Source organism: Hyla sarda, unplaced genomic scaffold (assembly GCF_029499605.1).
Source record: "Hyla sarda isolate aHylSar1 unplaced genomic scaffold, aHylSar1.hap1 scaffold_217, whole genome shotgun sequence".
Taxonomy (NCBI): Eukaryota; Metazoa; Chordata; class Amphibia; order Anura; family Hylidae; genus Hyla; species Hyla sarda.
The window spans coordinates 169,502-186,388 of NW_026608839.1; the positions used below are offsets into that span (position 1 = coordinate 169,502).

The window sequence follows — 16,887 nt, forward strand, 5'->3', positions numbered from 1 at the left end:
TTTGGTCAGTACCAGTATGATGGTAATATGTATGGGGATAATATTCCTCCTTGTATACTGGTATTATGGGTAATATTGGTCTCAGTATACAGGATTTGGTCAGTAACAGTATGATGGTAATATGTGTGGTGATAATATTCCATCTTGTATACTGGTATCATTTGTAATATTGGTCTCAGTATACAGGATTTGGTCAGTAACAGTATGATGGTAATATGTATGGGATAATATTCCTCCTTGTTTACTGGTATTATTGGTCTCAGTATACAGGATTTGGTCAGTAACAGTATGATGGTAATATGTATGGTGATAATATTCCTCCTTGAATACTGGTATTATTGGTAATATTTGTCTCCGTATACAGGATGTAGTAAGTATCAGTATGGTGATAATATTCCTCTTGTATACTGGTATTATTGGTAATATTGGTCGCAGTATACAGGATTTGGTCAGTAACAGTATGATGGTAATATGTATGGTGATAATATTCCTCCTTGTATACTGGTATTATTGGTAATATTGGTCAGTATACAGGATTTGGTCAGTAACAGTATGATGGTAATATATATGGTGATAATATTCCTCTTGTATACTGGTATTATTGGTAATATTGGTCTCAGTATACAGGATTTGGTCAGCAACAGTATGATGGTAATATGTATGGGGATAATATTCCTCCTTGTAAACTGGTATTATTGGTAATATTGGTCAGTATACAGGATTTGGTCAGTAACAGTATGATGGTAATATATATGGTGATAATATTTCTCCTTGTACACTGGTATTATTGGTAATTTTCGTCTCAGTCTACAGGATTTGGTCAGTAACAGTATGATGGTAATATGTATGGGGATAATATTCCTCCCTGTATACTGGTATTATTGGTCAGTATACAGGATTTGGTCAGTAACAGTGTGATGGTAATATGTATGGTGATAATATTCCTCCTTGTATACTGATATTATTGGTAATATTGGTCAGTATACAGGATTTGGTCAGTAACAGTATGGTGATAATATTCCTCCCTGTATACTGGTATTATTGGTAATATTGGCCAGTATTCAGGATTTGGTCAGTAACAGTGTGATGGTAATATGTATGGTGATAATATTCCTCCTTGTATACTGGTATTATTGGTAATATTGGTCTCAGTATACAGGATTTGGTCAGTAACAGTATGATGGTAATATGTATGGTGATAATATTCCTCCTTGTATACTGGTATTATTGGTAATATTGGTCAGTATACAGGATTTGGTCAGTAACAGTATGGTGATAATATTCCTCCCTGTATACTGGTATTATTGGTAATATTGGTCTCAGTATACAGGATTTGGTCAGTAACAGTATGATGGTAATATGTATGGTGATGATAATATTCCTCCTTGTATACTGGTATTATTGGTAATATTGGTCTCAGTATACAGGATTTGGTCAGTAACAGTATGATAGTAATATGTATGGTGATAATATTCCTCCTTGTATACTGGTATTATTGGTAATATTGGTCAGTATACAGGATTTGGTCAGTTACAGTATGATGGTAATGTGTATGGTGATAATATTCCTCCCTGTATACTGGTATTATTGGTAATATTGGCCAGTATTCAGGATTTGGTCAGTAACAGTGTGATGGTAATATGTATGGTGATAATATTCCTCCTAGTATACTGGTATTATTGGTCTCAGTATACAGGATTTGGTCAGTAAAAGTATGGTGATAATATTCATTGTATACTGGTATTATTAGTAATACTCTACAGAAAATAAATAAATTAACTTTATTAAATGTAAATCTCAACACCAAATAACACATATACATATATATTATCATCATGAATGTAACAAATCTGAAGCAGAGACTTCCTATTGTATTTGTGATACTAAGGAGGAGGCTGCTGGGTAGTGATTAGTTTAGCATTACAGTGAGAGGTGACACAGGAGATAGAGAAGACTATAGGAGCTCAGCCTCCCCTCCATGTAGATAGAAGACAATAGGAGCTCAGGCTCCCCTCCCTGTAGGTAGAGAAGACGATAGGCGCTCAGCCTCCCCATCCCTGTAGATAGAGAAGACAATATGAGCTCAGCCTCCCCATCCCTGTGGAATGACCACTGCACAGGTCACAGGGTATGACCAATAACATTTCCAATTCCGGCCAGCTCCTGTCTATTGTGGTCTGTGTCCATGGAGCTTTCTGTAAAGCTTTCTTCTAAATGCTGGCAAGATGTCTGCTCCCATAATAATGTACGACTCCTATTATGTGAGACATCAGGGACAACCTCCACCTCCTGATGAATTCTCTGTTAAGTAACATGAACTGATTTCTGGGTAAATTAATTTTTCAATGCCAAACATGATAACGGCTTCTCCTCTGTGTGAATTCTCTGATACAAAAAATAGTCCTAACATGACAGTGGCTTCTTTTTTGTGTGAACCTTTTGATGGATAATAAGACCTGATTGGTGAGTAAAACATTTCCCACATTTTGTACATGAAAATGGCTTCTCTCCTGTGTGGATTCTCTGATGTGTAACAAGATGTGATTTTATGATAAAACATTTCCCACATTCTGTACATGAAAATGGTTTCTCCCCTGTGTGGATTCTCTGATGAACAGTAAGATCTGATTTCCGGAAAAAACATTTCCCACATTCCAAACATGAAAATGGCCTCTCCCCTGTGTGGCTTCTATTATGATTTGCAAGATTTGATTTATCAGTAAAAGATTTTCCACACTCAGCACATGAAAATGGCTTCTCTCCTGTGTGGATTCGCTGATGTGATACAAGACGTGATTTTATGCTAAAACATTTTCCACATTCAGAGCATGTAAATGGTTTCTCCCCTGTGTGGATTCTTTGATGAATAATAAGTTCTGACCTTTGAGTAAAATATTTCCCACATTCCAAACATATTAACGGCCTATCCCCCGTGTGACTTCTCTGATGTCTGACAAGATAAGCTTTGTGGGTAAAAGATTTCCCACATTCTGAACATGAAAATGGCTTTTCCCCCGTGTGAATCTTATGATGCTCAACTAGACCACTTTTGTTGATAAAACATTTTCCACATTGAGAACATAAAAATGGCTTATCTCCTGTGTGGGTTCTCTGATGCAGTAGCAGCTTTGATTTATGGATAAAACATCTCCCACATTCTGAACATGAAAATGGTTTCTCTCCTCTATGAATTTTTTCATGCTCATTTAGACTTGAATTATTGGTGAAACATTTCCCACATTCTGAACATGAAACCAACTTCTCCCCTGTGTGGATTCTCTCATGTTGTACTAGAGTTGATTTCTTGACAAAACATTTCCCACACACCAAACATGAAAATGACTTTTCTCCTGTGTGGGTCTGATGACCTTCAGAAGGACCTTTCTTCTTGTTAGAACATTTGCTACATTCTGAACATTGAAGCTGGATCTCCTCTATGGGAGTGTTCTGCTTTAATTCAGGTTGAAATAACTTCCCACATCCTGAACACAGGAATTTATTTTCTCCAGGATATGCACATGGGATATTATTCTGGTCTCCTTCAAGGTCTGTGGTTGGAAAGAGGCAATGTGCCAAGTCTTTGCTGTGACCATCTAGAAAGAAAGGCGAAGAGCTTTATTTCCTAATAAGAGCACAGTAAGCTTCAAGAGCATTTCTTTATAAGATAAAGAGTGCAGGGCATTTATCAAACTGATGTCAGGACCATTTTATTATAATATCAGGGGTGCTGGAGTTTAAAGGGGTATAAAATAAGTGTTCTATACTCAGCTTGTCAGGACCAGTGCCTCTGCTGCACTCTGCTTTGGTATATCTTACCTCCCCTGATGAAGCTCTCCCTGCTCCACTCTCCCCTGATGTAGCTCTCCCTGCTCCACTCTCCCCTGATGTAGCTCTCCCTGCTTCACTCTCTCCTGATGAAGCTCTTCTCGCTCCACTCTCCACTCACCCCTGATGAAGCTCTCCTTGCTCCACTCTCCCCTGATGAAGCTTGTACCCAATGTGAGCGGGGCCGGACTAAATTAAGTGGGGCCCCATGGGTGGTGGAGTTAAGAGTCACCATATTGCACTCCATGAATCGTGCTGCATTTAGCTAATCTGGGGTTGAATTCAGAATTGAAAATGGCCGCGACTGTAACCTGATCAAATTATCACGATCAGAAATCAATTGAAGGTTACAAAATGATCCCATTCACATACATTGGATTCAGGGGCACCACATGGCCGTTCATTTTACCATTAAAGGGTAGCTCCCACCATCACTTTTTTTCTTTTCTGTCCCTGCCTATTACCCATCTATCCCTAACCCCCTCCCTGCCTTTAATTTTTTTTTTTTACATATTAAAAATGCTTTTTTGTCTGCCTGGTAGTGTGGTCACTACCAGGCAGACTTCCCCAGCAGGCACCACGTCACTGATACCTGCTGGGGACGGCACTTCCGCCCGTAGTTCAGCTATACAGGGTGCCTCCAGCTTTTTCCCCACTGCAACTCCCAGCTTGCCCTGACATCTATTGGCTGTCAGGGCATGCTGGGAGTTGTAGTGGGGAAACAACTGGAGGCACCCTGTATAGGTGAACACCGGAGCACATCACCCGCCGCGCAGCCCGCAAACCCCCCCGCCCCCGGCCCGTCGCGCCACTCAACTCACTCCCCCTCCCTCTTAGTTCACCCAGAGTACTCCCTCCACAGCGCGCAGCCCCCCCCCCCCCCCCCCCCCCCCGGCGCTCCGCTCAACCCACTCCCCCTCAGTTCACCTATACAGTGTCCCTCCAGGCTTCCCCACTAAAACTCCCAGGGCATGCTGGGAGTTGTAGTGGGGGAACTGGAGGCATACTGTATAGGTGAACAGTATACATAATACAGTGAACATAATACTTTACCTTGTCCCCGAGCCTGCGCGCGTCTTCTTCCTTCAAAGCGCTCGCTCCCGCCTGTCTGATTGACAGGCGGGAGCGAGCACAGGAGTGATTGAATTTCGACTCGTTGCCAGGCTTCAACGAGTCGAAATTCAGTGGTGACGTCACTGCTGAATGCATTCGGCCACTAGGAGGGCGACCCCTAGTGGCCGAATTTAAAAGTGATTTTAAACTGTTTTAAAATCACTTTTTTTTTATTAAAGTATATTAGAGATATGTTGTAGTACTGAAGTACTACAACATATCAATTTTTTGTTTTCATGACAGTGCCCATTTAAATGTACAGAAAAGCAAATATATTTGTGGGGGAAATTGAAAAAATGACAACTTTTTGTACCAAAATTCAGTTTAGATAAACCCCTCCTCTTCTGACCCTATAACTTTTTTTTCTGTTTATCCATTTTAATAGCGGACATTTTTGTAGCGATACCAAATATGTTGTTTTGGGGGTTTTGCTAAAAAAATGTTATGGGCAAAGAAGGTAGAATGTTATCATTATCTATTTTACACTTTTTCAGTACTATGTGCGATCTCGTTGTACAGACCGTATAAGAAGAGGGGGGGTAGGGGTGTTTGTGCCGCTCTAGGGCTCTGTGCAGACTATGCTCTGGGGCCGCACTCACATTATTGTTTTCTGCCACAATTGGGCAAAATTGTGGCAAAACAACTTTGGTCCTGCAGATGTTATGGGGCCCCTGTAAGGATGGGGGTCCTAGGTAATTACCCAGGTTGCCCCCCCCCCCCTTTATATGAGAGTATTCTATGGAAGTAATATGGAGTCCCTTTAGTTTTGGGGTCTGTGATCATTGACATAAGGATTTAAAATTGTAATTCTAGATAAATTGTGGCTGGATCTGGATGGATTTACCGTCCTGACAGCAGAACTCGGCCCCAATGAAGGATTCTCCTATTTAGCATTTTTGTAGTATTGATGGTTGTAATTGTAAATGTAATCATGTTTTCTTATGTTCCTCAGTCCTATTATATGGGAATTGATGGGTTAATAAGAGGCCAATACATCTTACATGGGATCTATAGTGCAGACATTACCATATGTGAGATAAGCAGCATAGAGCGAAGTGATGAGGTTGTGCCGATCCCGGTTCTCATTGGGTGAGGGGTTGGATTGGAGACCATGAGGGGCAAAGACCAGAGGGTCCAGACCTGTAAAAAGGAAATATAAATTATAATATAAGGAACATAAACGAGTAACAATTCATATTAATTGGTTTTGTGACCCTAATGGAGCCTGCACAGTATTCACATCAGGAGACACGGTGCCGGTACTGGAGAGCGGTCTACACAGTTCGTTGGGAACCACACGGCCAATCACAAGAAGTATAGAACCACACGACCAATCACAAGGAGTATAGAACCACACGGCCAATCACAAGGAGTACAGAACCCCACGGCCAAGTACAAGGAGTATAGAACCACACGGCCAATCACAAGGAGTATAGAACCACACGGCCAATCACAAGGAGTATAGAACCACACGGCCAAGTACAAGGAGTACAGAACCCCACGGCCAATCACAAGGAGTATAGAACCACACGGCCAATCACAAGGAGTATAGAACCACACGGCCAAGTACAAGGAGTACAGAACCCCACGGCGAATCACAAGGAGTATATTATTGTATCCCCCGTGGTCTCCGGGGTTGGTCTGTCTCAGTAAAATGATGGTATATACACCATGTTCCAAATTATTATGCAAATTCTATATAAGTGTCACAAAGATTAAATATATAGTTTTTCAGTGTAACTCATGGATACATTGTGTCTCAGGCTCTTTTGATCACTGAAAACAATCACGGACACCTGTGATAATTAGATTGCTGAGCCCAATTTAAGGAAAAACTACTAAAGGTGAATGTTCATGTTATTAAGCAGACACTATTATCCAGCAATAGTGAAATAGTTCAACGCCTTCGACGAGGTATGAAAACATTAGATACTTCACGAAAATGTAAGCATGATCATCGTACTATTAAGAGATTTGTGGCAGATTCAGAGCACAGACGGGTTGGTGCAGATAAAGGGACATTGAGGAAGATTTCTGCCAGATCCATGGATCGGATCAAGAGAGCAGCTGATAAAATACCATTACATAGCAGCAAACAGATATGTGAAGCTGCTGGTGCCTCTGGAGTCCCACTGACATCAAGGTATAGAGTCCTCCAGAGTCTTGTGCATAAACCTTCTATTCGGCCACCACTAACCATTTCTCACAAGCAGAAATAGCTGCATTGGGCAGAAAAATACATGAAGAATAATTTTCAAACAGTCCTGTTCACTGATGAGTGCCGTGCAACCCTGATGGTCCAGATGGATGGAGTAGTGGAGGGTTGGTGGATGGCAACCCTGTTCCAACAAGGCTGCGACGTCCGCAAGGCAGTGGTGGAGTCATGCTTTGGGCCAGACTCATGGGAAGAGGGAAGGTGTAAAGATGACCTCTGCAAAGTGTGTGGAGTTTCTGACTGACCACTTTCTTCCCTGGTACAGAAGGAAGAACTATGCTTTCCGTAATTAAATTATCTTCATGCATGACAATGCACCAACTAATGCTGCAAAGAAAACCTCTGCATCAATGGCTGCTATGGGGATAAAAGGAGAGAAAGTCATGGTGTAGCCTCCATCCTCCCCCGACCTCAATCCCATTGAGAACATTTAGAGCATCTAAAGATTTATGCGGGTGGGAGGCAGTTTACATCCAAACAGCAGCTCTGGGAGGCTATTCTGACATCTTACAAACAAATTCAAGAAGAAACTGCCCAAAAACTCACAAGTTCAATGGATACAAGACGTGTGAAGCTGCTCAAATAAGGCTCCTATGTTACAATGTAACGGGACCTGTAAAAATGTTGTTAAAAGTTTGATGAAATCGCTTTCCAGTAAATGCTGCAAACACATCAAATGAGAATTTTCACTTCTTTACAACCTATAAAGTGTTTGGAAACTTATTGTGTAATAATTTGGATCAGTTCATTGTAAGTTTTTATGTTTAAATAAAACCCTGTTATTAGGAGGTTTGTTCTATACAATGTGAATTGTTCTCTTAATAGTTGATACGATGAGAATAATAGGGACTGTAATTTACATCAATTATTTAGGGAAATGAGAAATATAATTTGCATAATAATTTGGAGAGACTGGAGCTCAGGAGAATCAGAGCGGATGGAGGAGCCGCTCGTCCCTGGTCTCATGAGCAGATGGAGGAGATGCTCATCCCTGATCTCATGTGCAGATGGAGGAGCCGCTCATCCCTGGTCTCATGTGCAGATGGAGGAGACGCTCGTCCCTGATCTCATGTGCAGATGGAGGAGCCGCTCATCCCTGGTCTCATGTGCAGATGGAGGAGACGCTCGTCCCTGGTCTCTTGTGCAGATGGAGGAGCCGCTCGTCCCTGATCTCATGTGCAGATGGAGGAGCCGCTCATCCCTGGTCTCTTGTGCAGATGGAGGAGGCGCTCGTCCCTGGTCTCATGTGCAGATGGAGGAGATGCTCGTCCCTGGTCTCATGAGCAGATGGAGGAGATGCTCATCCCTGGTCTCTTGTGCAGATGGAGGAGCCGCTCGTCCCTGGTCTCATGTGCAGATGGAGGAGCCGCTCATCCCTGGTCTCTTGTGCAGATGGAGGAGCCGCTCGTCCCTGATCTCATGTGCAGATGGAGGAGATGCTCGTCCCTGGTCTCATGAGCAGATGGAGGAGATGCTCATCCCTGGTCTCTTGTGCAGATGGAGGAGCCGCTCGTCCCTGGTCTCTTGTGCAGATGGAGGAGGCGCTCGTCCCTGGTCTCTTGTGCAGATGGAGGAGCCGCTCATCCCTGGTCTCTTGTGCAGATGGAGGAGCCGCTCATCCCTGGTCTCTTGTGCAGATGGAGGAGGTGCTCGTCCCTGGTCTCATGAGCAGATGGAGGAGATGCTCATCCCTGGTCTCTTGTGCAGATGGAGGAGCCGCTCGTCCCTGGTCTCATGTGCAGATGGAGGAGCCGCTCATCCCTGGTCTCTTGTGCAGATGGAGGAGGCGCTCGTCCCTGGTCTCTTGTGCAGATGGAGGAGGCGCTCGTCCCTGGTCTCTTGTGCAGATGGAGGAGGTGCTCGTCCCTGGTCTCATATGCAGATGGAGGAGCCGCTCGTCCCTGGTCTCATGTGCAGATGGAGGAGCCGCTCGTCCCTGGTCTCTTGTGCAGATGGAGGAGGTGCTCTTCCCTGGTCTCTTGTGCAGATGGAGGAGATGCTCTTCCCTGGTCTCATGTGCAGATGGAGGAGCCGCTCGTCCCTGGTCTCATGTGCAGATGGAGGAGCCGCTCATCCCTGGTCTCTTGTGCAGATGGAGGAGCCGCTCATCCCTGGTCTCTTGTGCAGATGGAGGAGGTGCTCTTCCCTGGTCTCTTGTGCAGATGGAGGAGATGCTCTTCCCTGGTCTCATGTGCAGATGGAGGAGCCGCTCGTCCCTGGTCTCATGTGCAGATGGAGGAGGTGCTCGTCCCTGGTCTCATATGCAGATGGAGGAGCCGCTCATCCCTGGTCTCTTGTGCAGATGGAGGAGGTGCTCTTCCCTGGTCTCTTGTGCAGATGGAGGAGGTGCTCTTCCCTGGTCTCTTGTGCAGATGGAGGAGATGCTCTTCCCTGGTCTCATATGCAGATGGAGGAGCCGCTCGTCCCTGGTCTCTTGTGCAGATGGAGGAGGCGCTCGTCCCTGATCTCATGTGCAGATGGAGGAGCCGCTCATCCCTGGTCTCTTGTGCAGATGGAGGAGGCGCTCGTCCCTGGTCTCATGAGCAGATGGAGGAGGTGCTCGTCCCTGGTCTCATGTGCAGATGGAGGAGACGCTCGTCCCTGGTCTCATGTGCAGATGGAGGAGCCGCTCGTCCCTGGTCTCATGAGCAGATGGAGGAGATGCTCATCCCTGGTCTCTTGTGCAGATGGAGGAGCCGCTCGTCCCTGGTCTCATGTGCAGATGGAGGAGCCGCTCGTCCCTGGTCTCTTGTGCAGATGGAGGAGGTGCTCATCCCTGGTCTCTTGTGCAGATGGAGGAGATGCTCGTCCCTGGTCTCATGTGCAGATGGAGGAGCCGCTCGTCCCTTGTCTCATGAGCAGATGGAGGAGGTGCTCGTCCCTGGTCTCTTGTGCAGATGGAGGAGACGCTCGTCCCTTGTTTCATGTGCAGATGGAGGAGACGCTCCTCCCTGGTCTCATGTGCAGATGGAGGAGATGCTCGTCCCTGGTCTCATGAGCAGATGGAGGAGGTGCTCGTCCCTGGTCTCATGAGCAGATGGAGGAGATGCTCGTCCCTGGTCTCATGTGCAGATGGAGGAGACGCTCGTCCCTGGTCTCATGAGCAGATGGAGGAGATGCTCGTCCCTGGTCTCATGTGCAGATGGAGGAGGTGCTCGTCCCTGATCTCATGTGCAGATGGAGGAGACGCTCCTCCCTGGTGTCATGTGCAGATGGAGGAGACGCTCGTCCCTGGTCTCATGTGCAGATGGAGGAGCCGCTCATCCCTGGTCTCATGTGCAGATGGAGGAGCCGCTCGTCCCTGGTCTCATGTGCAGATGGAGGAGACGCTCGTCCCTTGTTTCATGTGCAGATGGAGGAGACGCTCGTCCCTTGTTCCATGTGCAGATGGAGGAGACGCTCGTCCCTGGTGTCATGTGCAGATGGAGGAGACGCTCCTCCCTGGTCTCATGTGCAGATGGAGGAGACGCTCGTCCCTGGTCTCATGTGCAGATGGAGGAGACGCTCGTCCCTTGTTTCATGTGCAGATGGAGGAGACGCTCGTCCCTTGTTCCATGTGCAGATGGAGGAGACGCTCGTCCCTTGTTCCATGTGCAGATGGAGGAGACGCTCCTCCCTGGTGTCATGTGCAGATGGAGGAGACGCTCATCCCTTGTTTTTTAAGCGCCAATGAAGGAAGCCTCTTGTCCTTGGTTTTTTTATGTGGCAATGGAGGAAGCTGCTCATCCCTGGTTTCATGTGCAGATGTAGGAAGTCGCTTATATGTTACAATGTGAGGATCTCCTGTGATCTCCACCGGCCCAGACACTCCAGCCCAGCAGATATCTTATAAGGTATAGATAGAGAGGGAGGAGGAGGAGCATCACATTCCTCTGGGTACTTCCTTTCTATTACTCACCTGGACTAATATCAGTAGGAATGTCCTCTTCCTTACACGCCCGATCCCTCCTCACATCCATTTCTTCTTCTTCCTCCTCCTCAATAACTTCAATTTTAAAGTCTGGGAGATTTTCATCCTGATCCAAAAAATGAACCAAATAATCAATAATAATTCAGATTTATAGAAACAAGAAGATAATGACACAAATCGTCCATGACAGCCCCGACCATCTACCTGATCATCCTGTAGGACATTGTCCTCTCTACCTGATCATCCTGTAGGACATTGTCCTCTCTACCTGATCATCCTGTAGGACATTGTCCTCTCCATCTACCTGATCATCCTGTAGGACATTGTCCTCTCCCTCTACCTGATCATTCTGTAGGACATTGTCCTCTCTACCTGATCATCCTGTAGGACATTGTCCTCTCTACCTGATCATCCTGTAGGACATTGTCATCTCCATCTACCTGATCATCCTGTAGGACATTGTCCTCTCCATCTACCTGATCATCCTGTAGGACATTGTCCTCTCTACCTGATCATCCTGTAGGACATTGTCCTCTCCATCTACCTGATCATCCTGTAGGACATTGTCCTCTCCATCTACCTGATCATTCTGTAGGACATTGTCCTCTCCATCTACCTGATCATCCTGTAGGACATTGTTCTCTCCATCTACCTGATCATCCTGTAGGACATTGTCCTCTCCGTCTACCTGATCATCCTGTAGGACATTGTCCTCTCCATCTACCTGATCATCCTGTAGGACCTTGTCCTCTCCATCTACCTGATCATCCTGTAGGACATTGTCCTCTCCATCTACCTGATCATTCCGTAGGACACTGTCCTCTCCATCTACCTGATCATCCTGTAGGACATTGTACTCTCCATCTACCTGATCATCCTGTAGAACATTGTCATCTCCATCTACCTGATCATCCTGTAGGACAATGTCCTCTCCATCTACCTGATCATCCTGTAGGACATTGTCCTCTCCATCTACCTGATCATCCTGTAGGACATTGTCCTCTCTACCTGATCATCCTGTAGGACCTTGTCCTCTCCATCTACCTGATCATCCTGTAGGACATTGTCCTCTCCATCTACCTGATCATCCTGTAGGACATTGTCCTCTCTACCTGATCATCCTGTAGGACATTGTCCTCTCCATCTACCTGATCATCCTGTAGGACATTGTCCTCTCCATCTACCTGATCATTCTGTAGGACATTGTCCTCTCCATCTACCTGATCATCCTGTAGGACATTGTTCTCTCCATCTACCTGATCATCCTGTAGGACATTGTCCTCTCCGTCTACCTGATCATCCTGTAGGACATTGTCCTCTCCATCTACCTGATCATCCTGTAGGACATTATCCTCTCCCCCTGCACAGTCCTGGGAATCCAGAGGAGCAGGACATCTCTCTGATGGGTTCCTCTTCCTGGATCCATCTGTAGGAGACACACAGTGACTGAATACATTGTGTAGATGATCAGATGATGGGGGATCTAGGGACCCCCAATACTACTCTCTCCTTTACCATCAATGAGAGGCTCCTCTTACCCAGTAGTGATGTTCGGGGCCGGTGGTGTATAATAAATATATCTTACCCGGTGGTGATGTTCGGGGCCGGTGGTCTATAATAAATATATCTTACCCAGTGGTGATGTTGGGGGCCGGTGGTCTATAATAAATATATCTTACCCAGTGGTGATGTTGGGGGCCGGTGGTCTATAATAAATATATCTTACCCAGTGGTGATGTTGGGGGCCGGTGGTCTATAATAAATATATCTTACCCAGTGGTGATGTTGGGGGCCGGTGGTCTATAATAAATATATCTTACCCAGTGGTGATGTTGGGGCCGGTGGTCTATAATAAATATATCTTACCCAGTAGTGATGTTCGGGGCCGGTGGTGTATAATAAATATATCTTACCCGGTGGTGATGTTCGGGGCCGGTGGTCTATAATAAATATATCTTACCCAGTGGTGATGTTGGGGGCCGGTGGTCTATAATAAATATATCTTACCCAGTGGTGATGTTGGGGGCCGGTGGTCTATAATAAATATATCTTACCCAGTGGTGATGTTGGGGGCCGGTGGTCTATAATAAATATATCTTACCCGGTGGTGATGTTCGGGGCCGGTGGTCTATAATAAATATATCTTACCCAGTGGTGATGTTCGGGGCCGGTGGTCTATAATAAATATATCTTACCCAGTGATGATGTCAGGGGCCGGTGGTCTATAATAAATATATCTTACCCAGTGGTGATGTTGGGGGCCGGTGGTCTATAATAAATATATCTTACCCGGTGGTGATGTTCGGGGCCGGTGGTCTATAATAAATATATCTTACCCAGTGGTGATGTTGGGGGCCGGTGGTCTATAATAAATATATCTTACCCAGTGGTGATGTTGGGGCCGGTGGTCTATAATAAATATATCTTACCCAGTAGTGATGTTCGGGGCCGGTGGTGTATAATAAATATATCTTACCCGGTGGTGATGTTCGGGGCCGGTGGTCTATAATAAATATATCTTACCCAGTGGTGATGTTGGGGGCCGGTGGTCTATAATAAATATATCTTACCCAGTGGTGATGTTGGGGGCCGGTGGTCTATAATAAATATATCTTACCCAGTGGTGATGTTGGGGGCCGGTGGTCTATAATAAATATATCTTACCCGGTGGTGATGTTCGGGGCCGGTGGTCTATAATAAATATATCTTACCCAGTGGTGATGTTCGGGGCCGGTGGTCTATAATAAATATATCTTACCCAGTGATGATGTCAGGGGCCGGTGGTCTATAATAAATATATCTTACCCAGTGGTGATGTTGGGGGCCGGTGGTCTATAATAAATATATCTTACCCGGTGGTGATGTTCGGGGCCGGTGGTCTATAATAAATATATCTTACCCAGTGGTGATGTTCGGGGCCGGTGGTCTATAATAAATATATCTTACCCAGTGGTGATGTTCGGGGCCGGTGGTCTATAATAAATATATCTTACCCAGTGGTGATGTTCGGGGCCGGTGGTCTATAATAAATATATCTTACCCGGTGATGATGTTGGGGGCCGGTGGTCTATAATAAATATATCTTACCCAGTGATGATGTCAGGGGCCGGTGGTCTATAATAAATATATCTTACCCAGTGGTGATGTTGGGGGCCGGGGGTCTATAATAAATATATCTTACCCAGTGGTGATGTTCGGGGCCGGGGGTCTATAATAAATATATCTTACCCAGTGGCGATGTTCGGGGCCGGTGGTCTATAATAAATATCTTACCCAGTGGTGATGTTCGGGGCCGGTGGTGTATAATAAATATATCTTACCCAGTGGTGATGTTCTGGGGTGGTGGTCTATAATAAATATATCTTACCCAGTGGTGATGTTCGGGGCCGGTGGTCTATAATAAATATATCTTACCCAGTGGTGATGTTGGGGGCCGGTGGTCTATAATAAATATATCTTACCCGGTGGTGATGTTCGGGGCCGGTGGTGTATAATAAATATATCTTACCCGGTGGTGATGTTCGGGGCCGGTGGTCTATAATAAATATATCTTACCCGGTGGTGATGTTCGGGGCCGGTGGTCTATAATAAATATATCTTACCCGGTGGTGATGTTGGGGGTCGGTGGTCTATAATAAATATATCTTACCCAGTGGTGATGTTGGGGGCCGGTGGTCTATAATAAATATATCTTACCCGGTGGTGATGTTCGGGGCCGGTGGTCTATAATAAATATATCTTACCCGGTGGTGATGTTCGGGGCCGGTGGTCTATAATAAATATATCTTACCCGGTGGTGATGTTCGGGGCCGGTGGTGTATAATAAATATATCTTACCCGGTGGTGATGTTCGGGGCCGGTGGTCTATAATAAATATATCTTACCCGGTGGTGATGTTGGGGGCCGGTGGTCTATAATAAATATATCTTACCCGGTGGTGATGTTCGGGGCCGGTGGTCCTCCATCATGACTATGTCCTGGTACAGATCCTTGTGTCCTTCTATATACTCCCACTCCTCCATGGAGAAATAGACAGTGACATCCTGACACCTTATAGGAACCTGACACACACAATGATCCAGTCATCATCCAGACCCATCATCCCTTGTGTTCCTGTATAATGTCCCAGCATTCCCAGCAGCGCTCACCTCTCCAGTCAGCAGCTCCATCATCTTGTGGGTGAGTTCTAGGATCTTCTGCTCATTGTTCCTCTCAGGTATCAGTGAGGGAGGTGGAGGCTCCGTGATGGGGCCCCGGGCCCTGCTCCATCCTCCTGACCTGCTGGGGGCCACACACTCTCCAGATGTCTTCTTCACTACTGTGTAATCCTGAGTATGGAGAGACCCCGATAAATATCCCTATATACAGACCCCTCACCTCTCCGGTCATGTCCTGTATTATCCCTAGAGATAAGAGGTCATGTGACCATTTCCCACAATCCCTCACCTCTCCGGTCATGTCCTGTATTATCCCTAGAGATAAGAGGTCATGTGACCATTTCCCACAATCCCTCACCTCTCCGGTCATGTCCTGTATTATCCCTAGAGATAAGAGGTCATGTGACCATTTCCCACAATCCCTCACCTCTCCGGTCATGTCCTGTATTATCCCTAGAGATAAGAGGTCATGTGACCATTTCCCACAATCCCTCACCTCTCCGGTCATGTCCTGTATTATCCCTAGAGATAAGAGGTCATGTGACCATTTCCCACAATCCCTCACCTCTCCGGTCATGTCCTGTATTATCCCTAGAGATAAGAGGTCATGTGACCATTTCCCACAATCCCTCACCTCTCCGGTCATGTCCTGTATTATCCCTAGAGATAAGAGGTCATGTGACCATTTCCCACAATCCCTCACCTCTCCGGTCATGTCCTGTATTATCCCTAGAGATAAGAGGTCATGTGACCATTTCCCACAATCCCTCACCTCTCCGGTCAGCAGGTAGATGATCTCCAGGCTGAGCTCTAGGATCCTCTCGGTGGTCGGTGACATTCCTCTATAGATCCTATATATACGGCGCTGGAGTTTTCCTTCTCTTCAGGATATATTCGGGGGGCGTCCTGTCCCCTCTATAAAGCCCCTGTGTGCATTGTGTACAGGTGTATAAAGAACTACAAGTCCCACAATAACCAGGAGCAAGATGTTACATCCTGGAGGCTGAAGGACCTGTGATGATGTCATGGCCATGTGACCGCTCATGTGTGTGGGAGGAGTCAGGCTGGGCCATGTGACTGGTCATGTGTGTGGGAGAAGTCATGCTGGGCCATGTGACCGCTCATGTGTGTGGGAGGAGTCAGGCTGGGCCATGTGACTGGTCATGTGTGTGGGAGGAGTCAGGCTGGGCCATGTGATCGCTCCTTCCAGGAATCCATAAACATGAGGGGAGACAATCTGATATACAGTGTACGGTGCGGAGCCGTGTGTATATACAGTGTACGGTGCGGAGCCGTGTGTGTATACAGTGTACGGTGCGGAGCCGTGTGTGTATACAGTGTACGGTGCGGAGCCGTGTGTGTATACAGTGTACGGTGCGGAGCTGTGTGTGTATACAGTGTACGGTGCGGAGCCGTGTGTGTATATACAGTGTACGGTGCGGAGCCGTGTGTGTATACAGTGTACGGTGCGGAGCCGTGTGTGTATACAGTGTACGGTGTGGAGCCGTGTGTATATACAGTGTACGGTGCGAAGCCATGTGTATATACAGTGTACGGCCATGTGTATATACAGTGTACGGTGCGGAGCCGTGTGTGTATACAGTGTACGGTGCGGAGCCGTGTGTATATACAGTGTACGGTGCGGAGCCGTGTGTATATACAGTGTA

At 46.2% G+C, this 16,887-nt stretch overlaps 1 protein-coding gene across 4 annotated transcripts in view; it reads right to left on the reverse strand.

Moving 5' to 3' along the window:
• Positions 1 to 16,290, reverse strand: part of LOC130319812 (gastrula zinc finger protein XlCGF26.1-like) — a 49,936-nt gene extending 33,646 nt beyond the window's left edge. The window contains exons 1-7 of one of the 4 annotated variants that reach the window (XM_056552984.1): positions 15,993 to 16,290; positions 15,212 to 15,391; positions 14,995 to 15,124; positions 12,392 to 12,489; positions 11,052 to 11,169; positions 5,965 to 6,078; positions 2,414 to 3,593 (exon numbers count right to left, since the gene is read on the reverse strand). In XM_056552984.1, the coding sequence (XP_056408959.1) occupies positions 2,414 to 3,593; positions 5,965 to 6,078; positions 11,052 to 11,169; positions 12,392 to 12,489; positions 14,995 to 15,124; positions 15,212 to 15,391; positions 15,993 to 16,058 (1,886 nt within the window). In that variant the 5' untranslated portion in view covers positions 16,059 to 16,290. Of the gene's footprint in view, positions 1 to 2,413; positions 3,594 to 5,964; positions 6,079 to 11,051; positions 11,170 to 12,391; positions 12,490 to 14,994; positions 15,125 to 15,211; positions 15,392 to 15,992 lie in introns of those variants that run through there. The other 3 variants (XM_056552979.1, XM_056552981.1, XM_056552983.1) reach the window with 3 other exon arrangements.
• Positions 16,291 to 16,887: the final 597 nt, after the last annotated feature.